The sequence below is a fragment of the Stenella coeruleoalba genome, assembly GCF_951394435.1.
Source record: "Stenella coeruleoalba genome assembly, chromosome: X".
Classification (NCBI taxonomy): domain Eukaryota; kingdom Metazoa; phylum Chordata; class Mammalia; order Artiodactyla; family Delphinidae; genus Stenella; species Stenella coeruleoalba.
In genome coordinates this window covers 29,045,599-29,066,281 of record NC_137152.1, presented here as the reverse complement: position 1 = coordinate 29,066,281, position 20,683 = coordinate 29,045,599, and the positions used below count along the sequence as shown (strand labels likewise).

At 42.3% G+C, this 20,683-nt stretch overlaps 1 protein-coding gene across 1 annotated transcript in view; it reads left to right on the top strand.

Moving 5' to 3' along the window:
* The window catches only part of SRPX (sushi repeat containing protein X-linked), a 98,744-nt gene that overhangs the window by 66,165 nt on the left and 11,896 nt on the right, over nucleotides 1-20,683 (top strand). Inside the window, exons 6-9 of the mRNA XM_079910351.1 lie at nucleotides 913-1,034; nucleotides 1,761-1,940; nucleotides 3,408-3,541; nucleotides 20,556-20,677. Of these exons, the coding sequence (XP_079766477.1) occupies nucleotides 913-1,034; nucleotides 1,761-1,940; nucleotides 3,408-3,541; nucleotides 20,556-20,677 (558 nt within the window). The remainder of the gene's footprint in view (nucleotides 1-912; nucleotides 1,035-1,760; nucleotides 1,941-3,407; nucleotides 3,542-20,555; nucleotides 20,678-20,683) is intronic.

Genomic DNA, 20,683 nt, shown 5'->3' with positions numbered 1-20,683 from the left:
CAATATTTCTCATTATTTCTAAGAAGTATAGAGAGAAGGGAAATTATCTATTGAAAAACAAACAAAACCTGGCATTTGATCATGTTGTACCTACTGATGTTCTTATCAGACAACCAAGAAGAAAGATGCAGGAGTCACCCATGCTGTGTGACCTTGGGCAAGTTCCTTGATCTTTTGGTGCCTCAATTTCCTCATCTGTGAAATGGGGATAATAATGCCTACCTCATGGGGTTGTTGTGAGGATTAAATAAACTAATATATGTAAAATGCCTAGAACCATGCCTGACATGTATAAGGTTTATGTACGTGCAAAGAACAATAATAATAATAACTTATTATTAATAATAATAACTTATTATTATTATTAGGATCACCAAGGAATCACAGTGAACTTGCCTTTTGCTCAGGAAAGGTCTCCACCCAGATAGAAAAAGCAGAGAAAGTTCTAGCGCCCCCTGCAGGCCCAAGTTGCCAATGAGTGCTTGGACTTCCCTCTCAAATGATTTTCCTCACAGAAAATTCCTTCATTCTCCCAACAGGGAGGCAATGCAGGTCCCCCTTGGAACAAAGGAAGGAAGAGTTGGGCCCTGGGTTCTGAGCATCCCCCATCCTCTGTTTACATTCCAACGAGAAAAATAAATCTGAACTTCCCAGGAATTGGGGACTTCCATTTTTCTGGTCTCAAACCACTCTTCCAAAACAGAGTAAAGCTCAGGAAATTCTATTCTTTGAGAATTCAAGTAGTAAAACTGGTCTAATGGCTGTCCCTTGGAGTCTCTGTATCTTGGGCAGAATGGGTACTCAACAAATGCCCGTGATGCCCCTCTTTGATCATTACGCCCATCACGGCCCAGTTGTTGTTAGGCCTACAATGATCATCTTTGGTGTTTCTGATTTTTTTCCCCCTTTAAGTGTTATCCTAAAAGGCCTACCCCCAGGCTCACATTTTCCAGAAGGAGACCACAAGATCCAATACACAGTGTATGACAGAGCTGAGAACAAGGGCATTTGCAAATTTCGAGTTAAAGTAAGAGGTAAGATGACTGGTTCTTGGCTTTTTTCTCTCTTTATAAGAACAAAGGGAAACAGAGCCTTAAGCAAGAACCCTCTGTGAGTGGCCACTGCCAGAGGGAGACTAGCCAGCTCTGGATTCGCCTCTGATCATGAGGCTAGGGGAAGGGTGCTATCTTAATGCCTGAATTTCACAATTCCGATCCGGATGAGGTCCAGTGCTGGCAGATTGAAGGAGTCCGAGAGAGCAGTGAGTTTGTCTCACGTGAGCCCACAGCTGGCTGTCCCAGAAGAGTATTATTCAATAACTTTTCCACCCCTGGGCTTCGGTGACCAGCTAAAGCCTGTAAGTCCTTCTACTGATATGAAGGACGTTAGGAGAACCCCCCGCCCCAGCTGGGGTCACCAGGAGACCATGTTCTTGGTGTTCTAGAACTCTTGGTCTACCTGAAAAAAAAGGTTTATTTTATGCCTCAATGGGCAGTTACTTAACTAACCATCCTTCCTCCTTATTCTTCTGAGTTCAACCTCCTCATCTGGAACACAGGGGGCTAAATCAGTTCATCTCAGTGGTCTTGTTAGTATGAACAATGACCATCCCAAGGCCCACCCACTGGCCAGAGAGCTATGCCTGCCCCCATGCCTGCCCCTTCGCTCGTTTTCTGGTGCTTCTGAACCCTCCCCTTCCCTGGTTACTTTGTGGCGGGGAGCTCAGCACTGAGCCCCCTCTGGGCTTGTGTCCCACACAGTCAGACGCTGCGGCAAACTCAACGCCCCAGAGAATGGCTACATGAAGTGCTCCAGCGACGGCGATAATTACGGGGCCACCTGTGAATTCTCCTGCATCGGAGGCTACGAGCTCCAGGGGAGCCCTGCCCGAGTGTGTCAGTCCAACCTGGCCTGGTCTGGCACAGAGCCCACCTGTGCAGGTACGAGGGTACAGTGCAGGTACGAGCCCTCTCTCCAGCCAGCAGCAGACCCTGAAGACCCTTTGGCCCAGATTTCCAGTACAGGGAGGAGGGAGGGCTTCGTTCTGTATACCGTGAAAGGTTCGGTGCCAGCCCTCTTCATCGGATGGGTGAAAACAGTCCTCGGATCCCCGGGCAGCCCACCTCGCCTGCCCTCCTCCTGTGCCTCTGCCTATCTTCTGATTTCTCGCTCATGTCCTGTAAGGAGGAAGCTGGAGGTGGGAGCCCAGAGCCCATTATGAATCAGCACAGTCTGTACGCTTGTTCCTCCCTTCTACAAATGTAAGGATCTTTTTTACAAAGCCAGTACACTGCTGCGCACAGATGATAGAATGCCTGCTTTGCAGCACTGGCTGGAAAGTCCCGCAGACCTTGGGCATTTGGAATCTTTCCTCCTAATGTCAAAGGAGGGGGATAATACTTTGCCCACTCCTGGAGTGGTTGTAAGTATTAAATGAGGTCATCTATTCAACAGTGGAATTGAGCGGGGCCTGGCACAGGGTAAACTCTCAATACCTGTCAGTTATTACTGAGGAACACAAATTGGGCTGGGTAGCGATCATAGTGTGAACTTTGGGCTGGCCAGAAAATTCCAGACATGTCTTTTATTTCTATACTTCACTGCTTTCTCGTTTCCTGGTACTTTCTCATCTTTATGCTTTCCCTTTAATCCCAGCCTTTCAGAGTTAGCTGAGAGACAGAGACAGAGACACAGACACATAGGTCGTCAGCTAAATGCCTGAGGCTCTTCAATTTCATACATCAAAGTACAAAGAACATCCCTCTTTCCTTCCCTGTCTCATTTCCTGAGGCAGAAGAGGAATGCCCACCCCCCAGGCCTAGCACAAATACCCACATCCTCATCCCCAGAACCTGTGAATATATTAGGTTACGTAGCAGAAGGCACTTTGCAGATGTAATTAAGTTAAGGATTTTGAGATGGGGAGAAGAGCGTGGATTAACCAGGTGGGCTCAATGGAATCACAAGCGTCCTTATAAGAGGGAGGCAGACGTGCTCTCAGAGTCAGAGAAAACGACGAGGGGAGCGGAGGTCGGAGAGGAGAGAGGCTGGAAGATGCTATGCTGCTGGCTTTGAAGGTGGGGGAAAGGCTACGAGCCAACAACCTCGCCTTTACCCCAGTGAAACCCGTCCCAAACTTCGGACCGCCAGGATTGTAAGAGAATGTGTGTTTGTTAAGCCACGGGGTTTGTGGTGACGGGTGATAGCAGCGAGAGGAAACTAACACACTTCCCCACTCCCTAGCCCAGTGCTCCTTGGGAACCACCTCCTGAATAAACTTATATTTCCAGTTGAATCTTTATCTCAGGGTTTACTTCTGACACATATGGGTCTGTGTCTCATCACAGGCTGTGTTGAGTCAGAACCAGTAGAGAGTTTCTGACCTGTCTGGCCGTTTCTGATTACAGCCATGAACGTCAATGTCGGCGTCAGAACAGCCGCTGCGCTTCTGGATCAGTTTTATGAGAAAAGAAGACTGCTCATCGTGTCCACGCCCACAGCCCGAAACCTCCTCTACCGGCTGCAGCTGGGGATGTTGCAGGTGAGTCCTTGCAGCAGGGCCAAGGCGGGAGGGAGACCTCTGCACAGGAAGGGCCCAGTCATTTCATTAAAAGCAAAGGCCAGATTCAGTGCCTCATCCATTTCCCGGGAGCTTCAGGAACCGGCACTTCAGAACTCCCCCATTCATTTCTGGCTCTGGGGCGTAACCTAATTAACATTGACTCCCCAGAGCTAACCCAATCGTTTTCCAACTAATGAGGTTTGGTCGTCTTCACTAATAAGCCTAATTGACATGCTGTCCAGGTTCAGCCAAAGAGCAAATTGTCTTTGCTGAACCCGTCCAGGATATGACTGCGAGGGAGGCGATCGAGCAGTTGTTGGCCCTAAAGGCTGGCTCGAGGGATGAGAGGGGTCTAGGAGCCCTCGGGCCCCACATCCTGCTGCAGGGAGCTTCCCCAGCTCTCACAGAGCTCCTCAGAGAGGGGTAACCATCCTTTAGAGAAGCGGTTCTCCAGGTGTGCTCTGTGAGCCAGCAGCGTCAGTATGACCTGGGAGCTTGTTAGAAATGCAAATTCTCGACCCCCATCCCAGACCTGCTGGATCAGAAACTACATTTTAACAAGACCTTCAGGTGATTCCTAAGAACTTCAAAGTTTGATGGGGGGCGCTTTGCTAGGGAATGTGCCCTTTTTAGCTGTGTAAGTTTTGTAGCTACAGAATGAGGCAACCAGTGTCTTTTGGGGAAAAAACCAAACAAGCTAGAAACTGAAAGGATTGAATTAGAACTTGTTTGATTTCTGTCCTGAAGTGTGTTGTCAATAAGAGTGGCCAGTCGGATTGAATGCTAAAGAGGTAGGATGTTATGCTGGGTCATGGACACGGTGCTGCACATTTGGGGAGGAGTGTTTTATTCATGTATTACAGTGAATAGAACTAGGTTTTTAGAACAATCTTGGTTTAATCAAAGGCTACAATGTAACTTCTCGTTTCAGCATTAAGACAATGCATAATGATAAAACTTTGTTTATTCTCCCCATGTACTTGGACTTCCCATGAACTCTGAAGAGCCATATAAAACATTTTGGGCTCCTTTGATAGGAACCCAATTCATCTCATCTTTAACCCCAGTCCCTGCCACCTGACGTCCACCTTGTGTCGCCTCATCCCGGCTAGGGAGTTGCTCTTTGGTTAGCACAAGCCCGCACCACTCCATTGTGTGGGAAATTGGCCTTGCAGGCTCTATTTCACAACCATACGTTTCCTGACCTTTTCTTTCCCTCTCTCTCTTTTTTTTTTCTTTTGGCTGCATTGGAAATTCGTTGCTGCATGCGGGCTTTTCTCTAGTTGTGGTGAGCAGGGGCCACTCTTTGTTGCAGTGCGCAGGCTTCTCATTGTGGTAGCTTCTCTTCTCGCGGAACACAGGCTTTAGGCACGCAGGCTTCAGTAGTTGCAGCATGCAGGCTCAGTAGTTGCGGCACACGGGCCCTAGAGCATGTGGGCTTCAGTAGTTGCAGTGCGTGGGCTCAGTAGTTGTGGTGCGTGGGCTCTAGGGCACACGGGCTTCAGCAGTTGTGGCTCGAGGGCTCTAGAGCGCAGGCTCACTAGTTGTGGTGCACAGGCTTAGTTGCTCTGCGGCATGTGGGATCTTCCTGGCCCAGGGATCTAACCTGTGTCCCCTGCACTGGCAGGCGGATTCCCAACCACTCTGCCACCAGGGAAGTCCCCTGACCTCTTCTTAGTTCCATGGAAAAATGAAAAAGCCAGACAACTTGCTTTTCCTCTGCTTGGCAAACTATGGCTTTTGTAAGTAAAATTTTATTGAAGCACAGCTGAGTAGTTAGGACAGAGACCATCCAGCCCCATGAAACCTAAAACCTTTACTATCTGGCCCTTTACAGAAAATGTTGGCTGACCCCTGCCCTAGTCTATCCTATTCCTTCAGGTACTTGCTAAATTACTAATCAACTAGTTGGAGAAGATATTTGCTACCAAGGTGTTTATATGTGACCCCCCCCAACATATTTACATTGGTATTTTAAGCAGAACCTTCAAGGAAAGGTTTGATTGGTTTATGTGATTCAGTTAGAATAATAAAAATGTATATTTCTACCTTTTCTAACTTGTCTACCAATTCTGTCACCCCAGAGATATTTCAGTGGAACTGTAATAAAAACTTGGTGTTCTAATAATTCAGCAGTTTAAATTTTCTTTTCCCATTTAGTCATATTCATCTTAAATTACTTTTTTGTTCCCTTACTGCCATTGGCATTCCCGATGAGATTTTCTGGCATATGGTTGAGTGGGTCACGTTCCCGAGGCTCTTGCCAAGAGCCAGCTCTGGGGGCTGGAACTTTTTTTTTTTTTTTTTGCGGTACGCGGGCCTCTCACTGTTGTGGCCTCTCCCGTTGTGGAGCACAGGCTCCAGACGCACAGGCTCAGCGGCCATGGCTCACAGGCCCAGCCGCTCCGCGGCATGTGGGATCTTCCCGGACCGGGGCATGAACCCATGTCCCCTGCATCGGCAGGCGGACTCTCAACCACTGCACCACCAGGGAAGCCCCATTTTCTTTTTTTTAAAAATTGAGGTATGATGGACATATAACATTAGTTTCAGGTGTACAACATAACGATTCAATACTTGTATATATTGCAAAACGATCACCACAGTAGTCCATTTAACACCCATCACCATACCTAGTGGCGAAAATTTTTTTTCTCATGATGAGAACTTTCAGGATGCACTCCCCTAGCTACTTTCAAATATACAGTACAGTATTATTAACTAGAGTCACCAAGCTGTATATTGCGTCCCCATAATTTTTTCATTTTATCACTGTAAATTGTACCTTTTGACCCTCTTCACCCATTTTTGCCCAACCCCCAGCCCCCACCTCAGGAAAACACCAATCTGTTCTCTATATCCATGAGCTCAGTGTTTTTCTTTTAAGATTCTACACATAAGAGAGATCATATGATATTTACCTTTTCCTCTTTTACTTCACTTAACATAATGCCCTCAAGGTCCATCCATGTTGCAGATGGCAAGATTTCACTCTTCTGTGGCTAAATAATGTTCCATTCTACCTATCACACGTTCGTCATCCATTCATCCATCAGTGGACATTGAGGTTGGGTGCATAGCTTGGCTATTGTAAATAATGCTGCAGAGAACATGGGGATGCTTATATCTTTTCAAGTTAGTGTTTTTCTTTGGATAAATACCCAGCAGTGGAATTGCTGGATCATATGGTAGTTGTATTTTTAATTTTCTGAGCACCCTCCATACTGTTCTCCATAGTGTCTGCACCAATTTACATTCCCACCAACAGCACACAAGCTCCATCCATGGAGAGCAGCAGTGCTGTTATGTCTTTTTGACGATGGCCATCCTAATAGGCATGAGGTGATACCTCATGATTTTGATTTGCATTTTTCTAATGACTAGTGATATTGAGCATCTTTTCATGTATCTGTTGGCCTTTCATATATCTTCTTTGGAGAAATGTCTATTAAGGTCTTTTGCCCATTTTTAAATTAGAGTATGTATTTACTTGCTATTGAGTTGTATGAGTTCTTTAGATATTTTGGATATTAACCCCTTATCAGATACATGGTTTGCAGTTTTTTCCCCCCATTTTGTAGGTTGTCTTTTCACGTGTTGATAGTTTCTTTTACTGTGCAGAAGCTTCTTAGTTTGATGTAATCCCACTTGTTTGTTTTCTTCATTTTGTTGCTAGTGCTTAAAGTGTCATATCCAAAAATCATTGCCAAGACCTATATCAAGGAGCTCTTTTTCCTGTTTTTTCATCTAGGAATTTCATGGTTTCAGATCTTACATTTAAGTCTCTAATCCACTTGAAGTTCCTTTTTATAAGTAGTATAAGATAGGGGCTTTTTTTCATTTTTTTACATGTAAATATCCAGTTTTTTCAGCACCAGTTATTAAAGAGACTGTCTTTTCTCCATTGAATATTCCTGGCTCTTTTGTCAAATATTAGTTGACTGTGTATGCTTGGGTTTATTTCTTGGCTCTCAATTCTGTTCCATTTGATTTTTTTGTTTGTTTTTAGGCCAGTACCATACTGTTTGAATTACCATAGCTTTATAGTATAGCTTGAAATTAGAAAGTGTGAGGCCTCCTGCTTTGTTCTATTCTCTAAGGATGGCTAGGTTATTTAGGGGTCTTTTGTGGTTCTCTACAAACTTTAGGATTGTTCTTTTTTTCCCTACTTATGTAAAAATGCCATTAGAATCTTTTGGCTTTTCACCACTGAGTATGATGTAAACTGTGGGAGATACCTTCTTTGTCTACCAGAGTTTTTTTTTAGTCATGAACAGAAGTTGTATTTTGTCAAATACTTTTTCTCCATATATTGAGATGATTTTTTTCATTCTATTAATCTGATGTATCACATTGATTTGTGTATGTTGAGCCATCATTGCATCCTAAGTATAATTCCACTTGGTCATGCTGAATTATCCTTTTAATATGCTGTTGAATTCAGTTTGCTAGTATTTTGAGAGTTTTTGCTTCTATATTAATCAGGGTTATGGATCTGTATTTTTCTGATAGTGTTCTTTTCTGACATTGGTGTCAAGGTAATGCTGACCTCATAAAATGAGTTTGGAAGTGTTTCCTCCTTTTCTATTTTTTTGGCAGAGTTTGAGGATTAGTGTTAATTCTTCTTTAAATGTTTGGCAAAATTCACTAGTGAAGCTATCTGGTCCTGGGCTTTTCTTCACTGGGAGATTTTTGATTACTTATTTAATCACCTTACTAGTAATTGGTCTATTTAGACTTTCTATTCCTTCATGATTCACTCTTGATAGTTTGTATGTTTCTAAGAATTTTTCCACTTCTTCTAGGTTGTCCAGTTTACTGGTGTAGAGCTCTTCACAATAGCTTCTTATAAACTTTGTATTTCTGTTGTATCAGTTGTAATGTCTTCTTTGTCATGTATAATTTTGTTGATTTGAGTTCTTTTTTCCTTGGTTAGTCTAGCTAAAGGATTGTCAAATTTGTTTATCTTTTCAAAGAACCAACTCTTAGTTTGGTTAATGTTTTCTATTGTTTTTCTGTTCTCAATTTCATTCATTTCTTCTCTAATCATTATTTCCTTCCTCTTGCTAATAACTTTGGGCTCAGTTTCTTTTTCTACCTCCTTAGGGCATAGTTAGGTTGTTTATTTGGGAAATTTCTTGCTTTTTAATGTTTTTATTGTTGTGCACTTCCCTCTTATAATTACTTTTGCTGCATCCCATAAGTTTTGGTATGTTGTTTCTCCACTTTTTGTCTCAAGATACTTTATTGCCCCTTTAATTTCTTTGATCCATATGTTATTCAGGAGAATGTTGTTTAATTTCCATGTATTCGTGAATTTCCAGTTTCCTCTTGTTACTGATTTCTAGTTTCATACCAATGTGGTCAGAGAAGATACTTGGTATGATTTCAGTCTTCTTGAATTTTCTAAGAATTATTTTGTGACCTAACATATGGTCTATCCTAGAAAATGTTTTGTGTGCACTTGAGAAGAATGTGTTTTCTGCTGATGTTGGATAGGATATTCTGTGATTATATTTGGTCTATAGTGTTGTTCAAATTTGCTCTTACCTTATTGATTTCTCTGTCTGGATGATCTATCCATCGTTGAAAGTAGGGTGTTAAAGTCCCCAACTATTACTGTATTGCTGTTTACTTCTCCTTTTATTTAGCTCTATTAGTTTTTGCTTCATGTATTGATATTTCAGTTTTCCAATGTTGGGCACATCAATAATTATAATCTTTATAACTTCATGATATATTGATCCCTTTATCATTATAAAATCACCTTCTTTGTCTTCTTTTACCGTTTTAAAAATTAAAGCCTATTTTGTCTGATTTAACTACCCCTGACTTTTTAGTTATTTGCTTAAAATATTTTTTCATCCATTTACTCTGCCTATGTGTGTCTTGAAGGCTAAAGTCATTCCTGTAGGCAGCATATCATTGAATCTTTTTTAAAAAAATCCATTTAGCTATTCTGTTTCTCGTTTGGAGAACTGAATCTGTTTACATTTAAAGTAATTATTGGTAAATAAGGACTTAGGCCATTTTGTTAATTGTTTTCTGGTTGTTTTCTAGATCCATTTTTCCTTCTTACCCTGCTTTCTTTTATTGTGTTTTGATGTTGTGAGTACTAGTATGCTTTGACTTTATCATATTCTTTGTAATTCGGATGTATCACTTGTTACCATGAAGCTTACATTCTAGAAAATCTTAAAATTAAAACACACTATTTTAAAGTAATACCACCTTAACTTCAATAAAGTCTTAAGCTTTATACTTTAACTTCTCCTCCCTTCACATTTTAGGTTATTGATGTTACAGTTTTTAATATTGTGTACCTAATAAATTACTGTAGTTTTAGTTATTTTTACCATTTTTTAACTAAATTACCTTTTAAAAAATTTTTATTTTATATTGGAATAAAGTTGATTAAAAATGTTGTCCTAGTTTCAGGTGTACAGCAAAGTAATTCAGTTATACATGTTTCTATTCATTTTCAAATTCTTTTCCCATTTATGTTATTATAGAATATTGAGCAGAATTTCCTGTGCTATACAGTAGGTCCTTGTTGGTTATCTACTTTAAATATATCAGTGTGTACCTGTGAATCCCAAACTTCTACTCTATCCCTCCCCCCTACTGTTCCTCCCTGGTAACCATAAGTTCATTCTCTAAGTCTGTGAGTCTATATCTGTTTGGTAAATAAGTTCATTTGTATCATTTTTTTAGATCCCATATGTTAGCAATATCATATGATATGTCTTTCTCTGACTTACTTTACTTAGTATGATAATCTCCAGCTCCCTCCATGTTAGTGCAAATGGCATTATTTCTTTCTTTTTAATGGCTGAGTAATATTCCATTGTATATATGTACCTCATCTTCTTAATCCATTCATCTGTCGATGGACATTTAGGTTCCTTCCATGTCTTGGCTATTGTAAACAGAGCTGCAATGAACATTGGGGTGCATGTATCCTTTTGAACCGTGTTTTTCTCCAGTTATATGCCCAGGAGTAGGATTGCGGGATCATATGGTAGCTCTGTTTTTAGGGGTTTTTTGCCTTATAAATTTATTTATTTATTTATTTATGGCTGTGTTGGGTCTTCGTTGTTCTGTGCAGGCTTTCTCTAGTTGTGGTGAGCGGGGGCTATTCTTTGTTGCGGTGCACGGGCTTCTCATTGTTGTGGCTTCTCTTGTTGCAGAGCACAGGCTCTGGGCATGAGGGCTTCAGTAGTTGTGGCATGTAGGCTCACTATTTGTGGCTTGCAGGCTCTAGAGTGCAGGCTCAGCAGTTGTGGTGCACAGGCTTAGTTGCTCCGCAGCATGTGGGATCTTCCTGGGCCAGGGCTCGAACCCATGTCCCCTGCATTGACAGGCAGATTCTTAACCACTGTGCCACCAGGGAAGCCCCTACTTTTAGTTTTCTAAGGAACCTCCATACTTTAAGTTCTCCATGGTGGTTGTATCAATTTACATTCCCACCAACAGTGTAGGAGGGTTCCCTTTTCTCCACACCCTCTCCAGCATTTATTGTTTGTAAACTTTTTGATAATGGCTATTCTGACTGGTGTGAGGTGATATCTCATTGTAGTTTTGATTTGCATTTCTCTAATAGTTAGTGATGTTGAGCATCTTTTTATATGCTTCTTGGCCATCTGTATGTCTTCTTTGGGGAAATGTCTATTTAGGTCTGTCTTCTGCCCGTTTTTTGATTGGGTTGTTTGTTTGATATTGAGCCGCACGAACTGTTCATAAATTTTGGAGATTAATCCCTTGCAGGTTGCATTGCTTGCAAATGTTTTCTCCAATTCTGTGGGTTGTCTTTTTGTTTATTGTTTCCTTTGCTGTGCAGAAGCTTTTGAATTTAACTAGGTTCCATTTGTTTATTTTTATTTCTATTACTGTGGGAGACAGATAGAAAAAAATATTGCTGCAATTTATGTCAAAGAGTGTTCTTCCTGTTTTCCTGTAAGATTTTTATGGTATCTGGTCTTACATTTAGGTCTTTAGTCCTTTTTAATTTTATTTTTGTGTATGGTATTAGATAATGTTCTAATTTCATTTTTTTTTTACATGTACCTGTCCAGTTTTCCCAGCACCATTTATTGAACAGACTGTCTTTTCTCCATTGTATACTCTTGCCTCCTTTGTCATAGATTAATTGACCATAGATGCATGGGTTTATTTCTGGGCTTTCTATACTGTTCGATTTATCTATATGTCTGTTTTTGTGCCAGTACCATACTATTTTGATGACTGTAGCCTTGTAGTATATAGTCTGAAATTAGGGAGCCTGATTCCTCCAGCTCCATTTTTCTTTCTCAAGATTGCTTTGGCTATTCAGGGTCTTTTGTGTCTCCACACAAATTTTAAGATTTTTTTTGGTTCTAATTCTGTGAAAAATGCCATTGGTAATTTGATAGGGACTGCACTGAATCTGTAGATTGCTTTCGTTAGTACAGTAAAATTTTTTTGAATTATTGCTTTCTTTCTTTATTTTTGGCTGCATTGGGCTTTCATTGCTGCCCGCGGGCTTTCTCTAGTTGCAGTGAGCTGAGGCTACTCTTCATTGCGGTGCACGGGCTTCTCATTGCGGTGGCTTCTCTTGTTGCGGAGCACAGGCTCTAGGCACGTGGGCTTCAGTAGTTGTGGCACACAACTCGAACCCGTTGTGGTTAGTTGCTCTGTGGCATGTGGGATCTTCCTGGACCAGGGCTCGAACCCATGTCCCCTGCACTGGCAGGTCGATTCTTAACCAGCGCGCCACCAGGGAAGCCCTAGTGTAGTAATTTTGACAATATTATTTTTTCCAATCCAAGTACATGGTACATCTTTCCAACTGTTTGTGTCATCTTTAATTTCTTCCATCAGCATCTTATAGTTTCCAGAGTACAGGTCTTCTGCCTCCTTAGGTAGGTTTATTCCTAGGTATTTTATTCTTCTTGATGTAATGATAAGTGGGATTGTTGCTTTAATTTCTCTTTCTGATATTTCATTGTTAGTGTATAGAAATGCAACAGACTTCTGTGTATTAATTTTGTATCCTGCAACTTTACTGAATTCATTGATGAGCTCTAGTAGTTTTCTGGTAGAATCTTTAGGATTCTCTCTCTCTATATATCATGTCATCTGCAAACAGTGACAGTCTTCTTTTCCAGTTTGGATTGTTTTTATTTTTCTTCTCTTATTGCTGTGACTAGGACTTCCAAGTCTATTTTGAATAAAAGTGGCAAGAGTGTGGGCATCCTTGTCTTGTTCCTGATCTTAGAGGAAATGCTTTCAGCTTTTCATCATTAAGTATGATGTTAGCTATAGGTTTGTCATATATGGCCTTTATTATGTTGAGGTAGGTTCCCTCTATGCCCACTTTCTGGAGAGTTTTTTATCATAAATGGTGTTGAATTTTGTCAGAAGCTTTTCCTGCATCTATTGAGATGATCTTATGATTTTTAATTCTTCAAATTGTTGATGTGGTGTATCACACTGATTGATTTGCAGATATTGAAAAATCCTTGCATCCCTGGGATAAATCCCACTTGATCATTGTGCATGATCCTTTTAATGTATTGTTGGATTTGGTTTGCTAGTATTTTATTGAGGATTTTTGTGTCTATGTTCATCAGTGATACTGGCCTGTTATTTTGTGTGTGTGTATGTTATCTTTGTCTATTTTTGTCTAGTTTTGGTATCAGTGTGATGGTGGCCTCATAGAATGAGTTTGGGAATGTTCCTACTTCTGCAGTTTTTTGGGAGTAGTTTCAGAAGGATAGGTGTTAACTCTTCTCTAAATGTTTGATAAATTCATCTGTGAAGCCAGCTGGTCCTATACTTTGGTTGTTGGGAGTTTTTAAATCACAGTTACAATTTCATTACTTGTGGTTGGTCTCTTCATATTTTCTGTTTCTTCCTGATTCAGTCTTGGGAGGTTGTACCTTTCTAAAAATTTGTCCGTTTCTTCCAGGTTGTCCATTTTATTGGCATATAGTTGCTTGTAGTAGTCTCTTATGATCCTTTGTATTTCTGTGGGGTCCATTGTAACTTCTTTTTCATTTCTGATTGTATTGATTTGGGCCCTCTCCCTTTTTTACATGAGTCTGGCTAAAGGCTTATCAATTTTGTTTGTCTTTTCAAAGAACCAGTTTTTAGTTTCATTGAACTTTTCTTCATCTCTGTTTCATTTATTTCTGCTCTGATTTTTTCTTTCCTTCTGCTAACTTTGGGTTTTGTTTGTTCTTCTTTCTCTGTAGTGGCTTTAGGTGTAAGCTTAGGTTGTTTATTTGAGATGTTTCTTCTTTCCTGAGGTAAGATTGTATTGCTATAAACTTCCCTCTTAGAACTGCTTTTGCTGAGTCCTATAGGTTTTGGATCATGGTGCTTTCATGTGTCTCTAGGTGTTTTTTCATTTCCTCTTTGATTTCTTCAGTGATCCATTGGTTGTTTAGTAGCATATTGTTTAGCCTCCATGTGTTTGTTTCTTTGTAGTATTTCCTCACATTGTGGTTAGAAAATATGCTTGTTGTCAATTGTTGTCAGTATGTTGTCAATTTTCTTTAAATTTACCGAGGCTTGCTTTGTGGCCCAGCATGTGATCAATCCTGGAGATTGTTCCATGTGCACTTGAGAAGAACATGTATTCTGCTGCTTTTGTATGGAATGCTCTATAAATATCAATAAAGTCCATCTGGTCTAATATGTCATCTAAGGCCTGTGTACCTTATTGATTTTCCGTCTGGATGATCTGTCCATTGGTGAAAATGGTATGTTAAAGTCCCCCATGATTATTGTTACTGTCAATTTCTCCTTTTATGACTGTTAGTATTTGCCTTATATATGAGGTGCTCCTATGTTGGGTGCATATATATTTATAATTCTTGTATCTTTTTCTTGGATTGATCCCTTGATCATTATGTAGTGTCCTTCTTTGTCTCTTGTTACAGTCTTTATTTTAAAGTGTATTTTGTCTGATATGAGCATTGCTACTCCAGCTTTCTTTTGATTTGCATTTGCATGGAATACCTTTTTCCATCCTCTCACTTTCAGTCTGTATGTGTCCCTAGATCTGAAGGGGGTCTCTTGTAGACAGCATATATGCGGGTCTTGGTTTTGGATCCATTCAACTAGTCTGTCTTTTGGTTGGAGCATTTAATCTCTTTATGTGTAAGGTAATTATTGATATGTATGTTCCTTATTGCCATTTTCTTAATTGTTTTGGATTTGTTTTCGTGGGTCTTTTTTCTTTTCTTCTTTTGTTCTATTCTCTTTTGATCTGTAGATTTTCAGTTTGTGGTTCCCATGAAGTTTTGATACAGCAGTCTATATATAAACAAGGTTGTTTTAAGTTGCTCCTCTTAATTTCAAATGCATTTCTAGTATCCTGCATTTGTGCTCTCCTCTTCTCACAATTGCTGGTTTTGATATATTTGTGTGTATGATTTCCTCCCTTTACTGTATGCTTGCCTTTACCAGTGAGCTTTTCCATTTGTAGTTTTCTTGTTTCTAATTGTGGGCTTTTCTTTTCTGCCTAGAGAAGTTCCTTTAGCATTTGTTGCAAACCTGGTCTGGTGGTGCTGAATTCTCGTAGCTTTTGCTTGTTTGTAAAGCTTTTGATTTCTCCAAATCTGAATGAGATCCATGCTGGGTAGAGTAATCTTGGTTGTAGGTTCTTCCCTTTCAGCACTTTAAATATATCATGCCACTCCCTTCTGGCCTGCAGAGTTTCTGTTGAAAAATCAGCTGATAACCTTATGGGGATTCCCTTGTATGTTATTTGTTGCTCTTCCCTTGTTGCTTTTAATGTTCTTTCTTTGTCTTTACTTTTTGTCAATTTGATTACTGTGTGTCTTGGCATGTTCCTCCTTGGGTTTATCCTGCCTGGGACTCTCTTCACTTCCTGGACTTGGGTGACTGTTTCCTTTCCCACGTTAGGGAACTTTTCAGCTACTATCTCCTTTCTTTTTTTTTTAAGAAGATGTTGGGGGTAGGAGTTTATTAATTAATTTATTTTTGCTGTGTTGGGTCTTCGTTTCTGTGCGAGGGCTTTCTCTAGTTGTGGCAAGCGGGGGCCACTCTTCATCATGGTGCACAGGCCTCACTATCGCGGCCTCTCGTTGCGGAGCACAGGATCCAGACGCACAGGCTCAGTAGTTGTGGCTCACGGGTCTAGTTGCTCCACGGCATGTGGGATCCTCCCAGAGCAGGGCTTGAACCCATGTCCCCTGCATTAGCAGGCAGATTCTCAACCACTGCACCACCAGGGAAACCCCAGCTATTATCTCTTTAAATATTTTTCTCAGGTCCTTTCTCTCTCTCTTCTCCTTCTGGGACTTCAATAATGCTAATGTTGGAGCATTTAATGTTGTTTGGGCTGAGGTGTCCCAGCACTGGAGCCTACAGCCTGTTGTGTGGGGCCAGCTGTTGATGAGAAAATGGCGTCCTCCATGAGGGCTCACGCCAATGAGTACATCCCAGAACTACTGCTACCAGTGTCTTTGTCCTCGCAGTGAGCCACAGCCGCCCCCTCCCGCCCCCGCCTCTGCAGGAGACCCTGCAATACTAGCAGGTACATCTGGCCCAGTCTCTTATGAGGTCACTGCTTTTCCCCCTGTGTCCTGGTGAGCATGAGACCTCATGTGTGCCTTCCAAGAGTGGAGTTTCTGTTTCCCCCCAGTCCTGTGGAATCCCTGTGATCAAACCCCACTGGCCTTCAAATCTAGATTCTCTGGGGGCTCCTCCTCCCATTGTCAGACCCCCCAGCTGGAAGCCTGATGTGGGACTCAGAACTTTCACTCCTGTGGGAGAACTTCTGTTGTATAATTATCTTCCTGTTTGTGGTTCACCCATCCAGTGGGTATAGGATTTCATTGTGCCCCTCCTACCATCTTGTGGCTTTTTCTTTGTCTTTGGATGTAGGGTATCTTTTTGGGTAGGTTCCAGTGTTTGTTTTTTTAAATTTATTTTTGCTGCGTTTGGTCTTCGTTGCTGCGTGTGGGCTTTCTCTAGTTGCAGGCGGGGGTTACTCTTCCCTGCGGTGTGCAGGCTTCTCATTGCGGGGCTTCTCGTTGTGGAGCACAGGCTTTAGTAGTTGTGGCATGTGGGCTCAGTAGTTGTAGCTCATGGGCTCTAGAGCACAGGCTCAGTAGTTGTGGCACATGGTCTTAGTTGCTCTGTGGCATGTGGGATCTTCCCGGACCAGGGCTTAAACCCCTGTCCCCTGCATTGGCAGGCAGATTCTTAATCACTGCGCCACCAGCGAAGTCCCTCCAGCATATTTTTTGTTGATGGTTGTTTAGTAGTTAGTTGAGATTTTGGTGTTTTTGTAAGAAGGGGTGAGCTCATGTTCCCCTACTCTGCCGTCTTGTCTCCATTGACCATGTTCGTTTTGTAACTTTTAAACTAGAGCTGTAAGTGAATTACATACCACTATTACCATATTACAGAATCCAAGTTTGACTATATTTTCCATAGCAGTGAGTTTTATACTGCCTTATGTCTTTATGATGTTAATTATCATCCTTTTATATTTAGCCCTCAGTATCTGCAGGGAACTGGTTGCAAGACTTGCTGGGGACACCAGAATCTGTGGATGCTCAGGTCCCATTGTCAGCCCTCTGTATCTGTGGGTTCCACATCCAAGGATCCTCCAGTTGTACACATAGTACATGGTCCACGGTTGGTTGAATTTGTGGATGCAGAACCCGTGGATATGGAGGGCTGACTGTACTTCCACTCCAAGAACTTCCTATAACGTTTCTCGTAAAGCGTGTCTAGTGATGATGAATTTTCTCAGCTTTCGTTATTTAGGGAAAGTATTTATCCCTCCTTTATTTCTGAAGGGGAGCTTCACTGGGTGTAGAATTTCTCGGTTGACAGTTTTCCCCCCAATATTTTTTTTTAAGATTTTTTTTTTCATGTGCACCATTTTTAAAGTCTTTATTGAATTTGTTACAATATTGCTTCTGTTTTATGTTTTGGTTTTATGGCTGTGAGGTATGCAGAATTTTAGCTCCCCAACCAGGGATCGAACCCACACCCCCTGCATTGGAAGGCAAAGTCTTAACCACTGGACTGCCAGGGAAGTCCCCCTCCCCGCCCCCGAGTATTTTGAATATGTCCTACCATTCTCCTCTAGTCTGAAAAATTTCCATTACGAAATCCACTGATAGTCTTATGGAGGTTCCCTTGTATGTAACTTCTCTTTTTTCTCTTGCTGCTTTTAAAATTCTTTGACTTTGACTTTCGAAAATTTAATTATAATACGTCCTGGTGTAGCCCTATTTGGGTTCACCCTATTTGGGATCCTTTGGGCCTTTTGAATCTGGATGTCTAGTTCTCTCCCCAGGTTTGGGAAGTTTTCAGCCATTATTGACTTAAATACACTTTTTGTCCCTTTTCTCCTTCTGGAATTCCAAAAATTCGAATATTTTTCTTTGTGTACCATAAGTCCCTTAGGCTCCCTTCCATCTTTTTTCATTATTTTTCCTTTTTGTTCCTCTGACTGGATAATTTCAAATGGCCTGTTTTCCAGGATTTGATTCTTCTGCATGGTTGAGTCTGCTTTTGAAGCTCTCTCTTTTTTTTCTTCTTAATTTATTTCAGGCTGCATTGGGTCTTTGTTGCTGTGCGCAGACTTTCTCTAGCTGTGGCGAGTGGGGGCTACTCTTTGATGTGGTGTGCGGGCTTCTCTTTGTTGGGGAGCATGGGCTGTAGGTGCGCGGGCTTCAGTAGTTGTGGCACATGGGCTTCAGTAGTTGTGGCTCATGGGCTTAGTTGCTCCACGGCATGTGGGATCTTCCCGGACCAGGGCTCGAACCTGTGTCCCCTGCATTGGCAGGCTGATTCTCAACCACTGCACCACCAGGGAAGTCCGAAGCGCTCTATTGAATTCTTTGGTTCAGTTATTCTATTCTTCAGCTCTATGATTTTTTTCATGGTTTATATTTCTTTGTTGAACTCATTTTGTTTACTTCTCTAATTTCATTTAGTTGTCTGTTCTTGTAGCTCACGAAACCTCTTGAAGATGATTATTCTGAATTCTTTGAAACTTCATAGCTCTCCATTTCCTTAGGGTCAGTTATTGGCCCTTTATTACTTACCTTTGGTGGTATCATACATACTTGCTTTTTCATGATCCTTGATTCTTTATACCAGTGTCTGTTCATTTGAATAAGTGATCTCTTTTTCCAGACTTTCAGGTTTACTTTGGCAGAGACAGTTCTTCACCAGTCAGCTCTGTTTAGGTTTCTGGACATGTCTGCTGGTAGCATCCTTGGGCAGGTGGAGCCCGTTATTAGGGTCAGTTTGGTCAAGGCATCTGTTCGAGCTCTGAGGTTAGCGGTGGGGGCGTGCCACTGGCTGAGAGCAGCTGGATAGGACTGCTATCTTGGTTCCCTGCCCTAATGCAGCTGTAGGATGGGCTTCATGACTGTCTGCATTCTGGTCAGGCTTACTAAATGCTTTGTACTGGGTACTACTATACCCAGCAGTAGGTGGGGCTATGAACTAGCTTCCCTGCCCTGGCAAAGCAGCAGGACGGGACCCAGGGCCTGCGTGGCTCATTGTCTGGGGACTCAAATCGGGCAAGAGTGTGCACTGAATATTTTGGTTAGGTGAGGCCACCAGTTTTCCTTTGCAGACAGAGAAAGCCACGGGCTGTACTCTATTCAAGCGCCACCGTAAGCATGGCTGTTAAGATGGGCGAGGCAGCTTCCTGTGTGTTAGGGTTAGGTTCCTTGGTCAGGTGGTCTGAAGGTATAGTATTCAGTAATAAGTGAGGTTGTGAATCAGTTTCCCTTCCTGGGCGCAGCAGGAAAAACACCTCAAATGCCACTAATGCTCTTTGTTGGCGGCCTTGAGTCAAGCCAACTCGTGCCGCAAGTTCCCTGGCCGAACGGGGCCAGTTTGTTTGCCCTGGAAGCCATCAGCTCTGCCCACCCTCCTCTCAGCTTAAGAGTTGCTGGGTTACACAGCTTCCAGGTGTTCTCACAAACCCTTCCTATCAGATGCGGGCCACACTCCACAGTGCCTAGGGCTATAACTTGGGCTCCTGCCTGGGTGGCACTGGGAGGGCCCACTTCAGGTAGCTCTCAAATTTTCCCAAACAGGCTTTCTGGTCTGGAAGGGCCAGGAGCCTCAGTCTGTAGTGGGTGGGACCATGTATCACCTCCCCTGCCTGGGTGTAACAGGGAAAATCTCTAGAGGGAGAACACAAAGATGGCATCCCTGGCCTACGTTCCCCGAGGGCCTCTCTATAGGCCTCTAGATGTATGCCAAGCCTGAAGCCTGCCCTTAAGGTTGATGATCCAGGACAAAAACATGAGGCCTCTTCCAGACACTGGGGGTGTGTTTCAGTCTGCTGTCTGTGCAGTGCCCCAGGGGTGGTAGCCCACCAAGAACTGTTAGAGTCGCATGGGACCCAGGAATTCCAGCCCCTCTGGTCACCAGAGCCAGACCATCAAGGGCTCTCCCTGGATGGCAACCGCCAAGGCCAGGTCACCAGATGTAAAAATCCAGGGCATCAGATGAGGGTTGGAATCGCTTATCCTTATTTCTTCACCATGCTCATGTTGCGGGGGGCTTCGGGAAGGCGGGTGTGAGGGGTGAAAACAAGGGCAGATAGTGGGACACTGGAAATATTCTTTTGTCCTTGCAAAGACAAATTAGAATCCTCTGGGGGTGGTCTTGGACACTTTTTAGGAAATTTGGCTCATGCAAAGTCTCAGCCCATCTGGAAATACATACATTGCCATTTTGCTTAGGTTTTCAAAATCTCATTGCCAAGGCCATTTCTGAATGATTCCTCTAGGAAGCTATTTAGGTTTTATAGCCACTAGTTGAACTCGAATTTCTCAGCTATCTTCAGGACAGTTTGGAGTGGGCAAATAAACTTCCCCAAACAGAACAGTGCTGCTCCTGTGGGTCTGTAGTTTGACATGGAATTTTCTTTAGCCATGCTCACACCTCCCTGCTTGGGGTTTTTTTGTTTGTTTATTTTTTTTTTTTTTTCCAGCAAGCACAATGTGGCCTGGATCTTCGACACATCACCGTAGTGGAGCTGGTAGGTGTGTTCCCGACCCTCATCGGCAGGATAGGAGCAAAGATTATGCCTCCAGCCCTAGCTCTGCAGCTCAGGTAGGG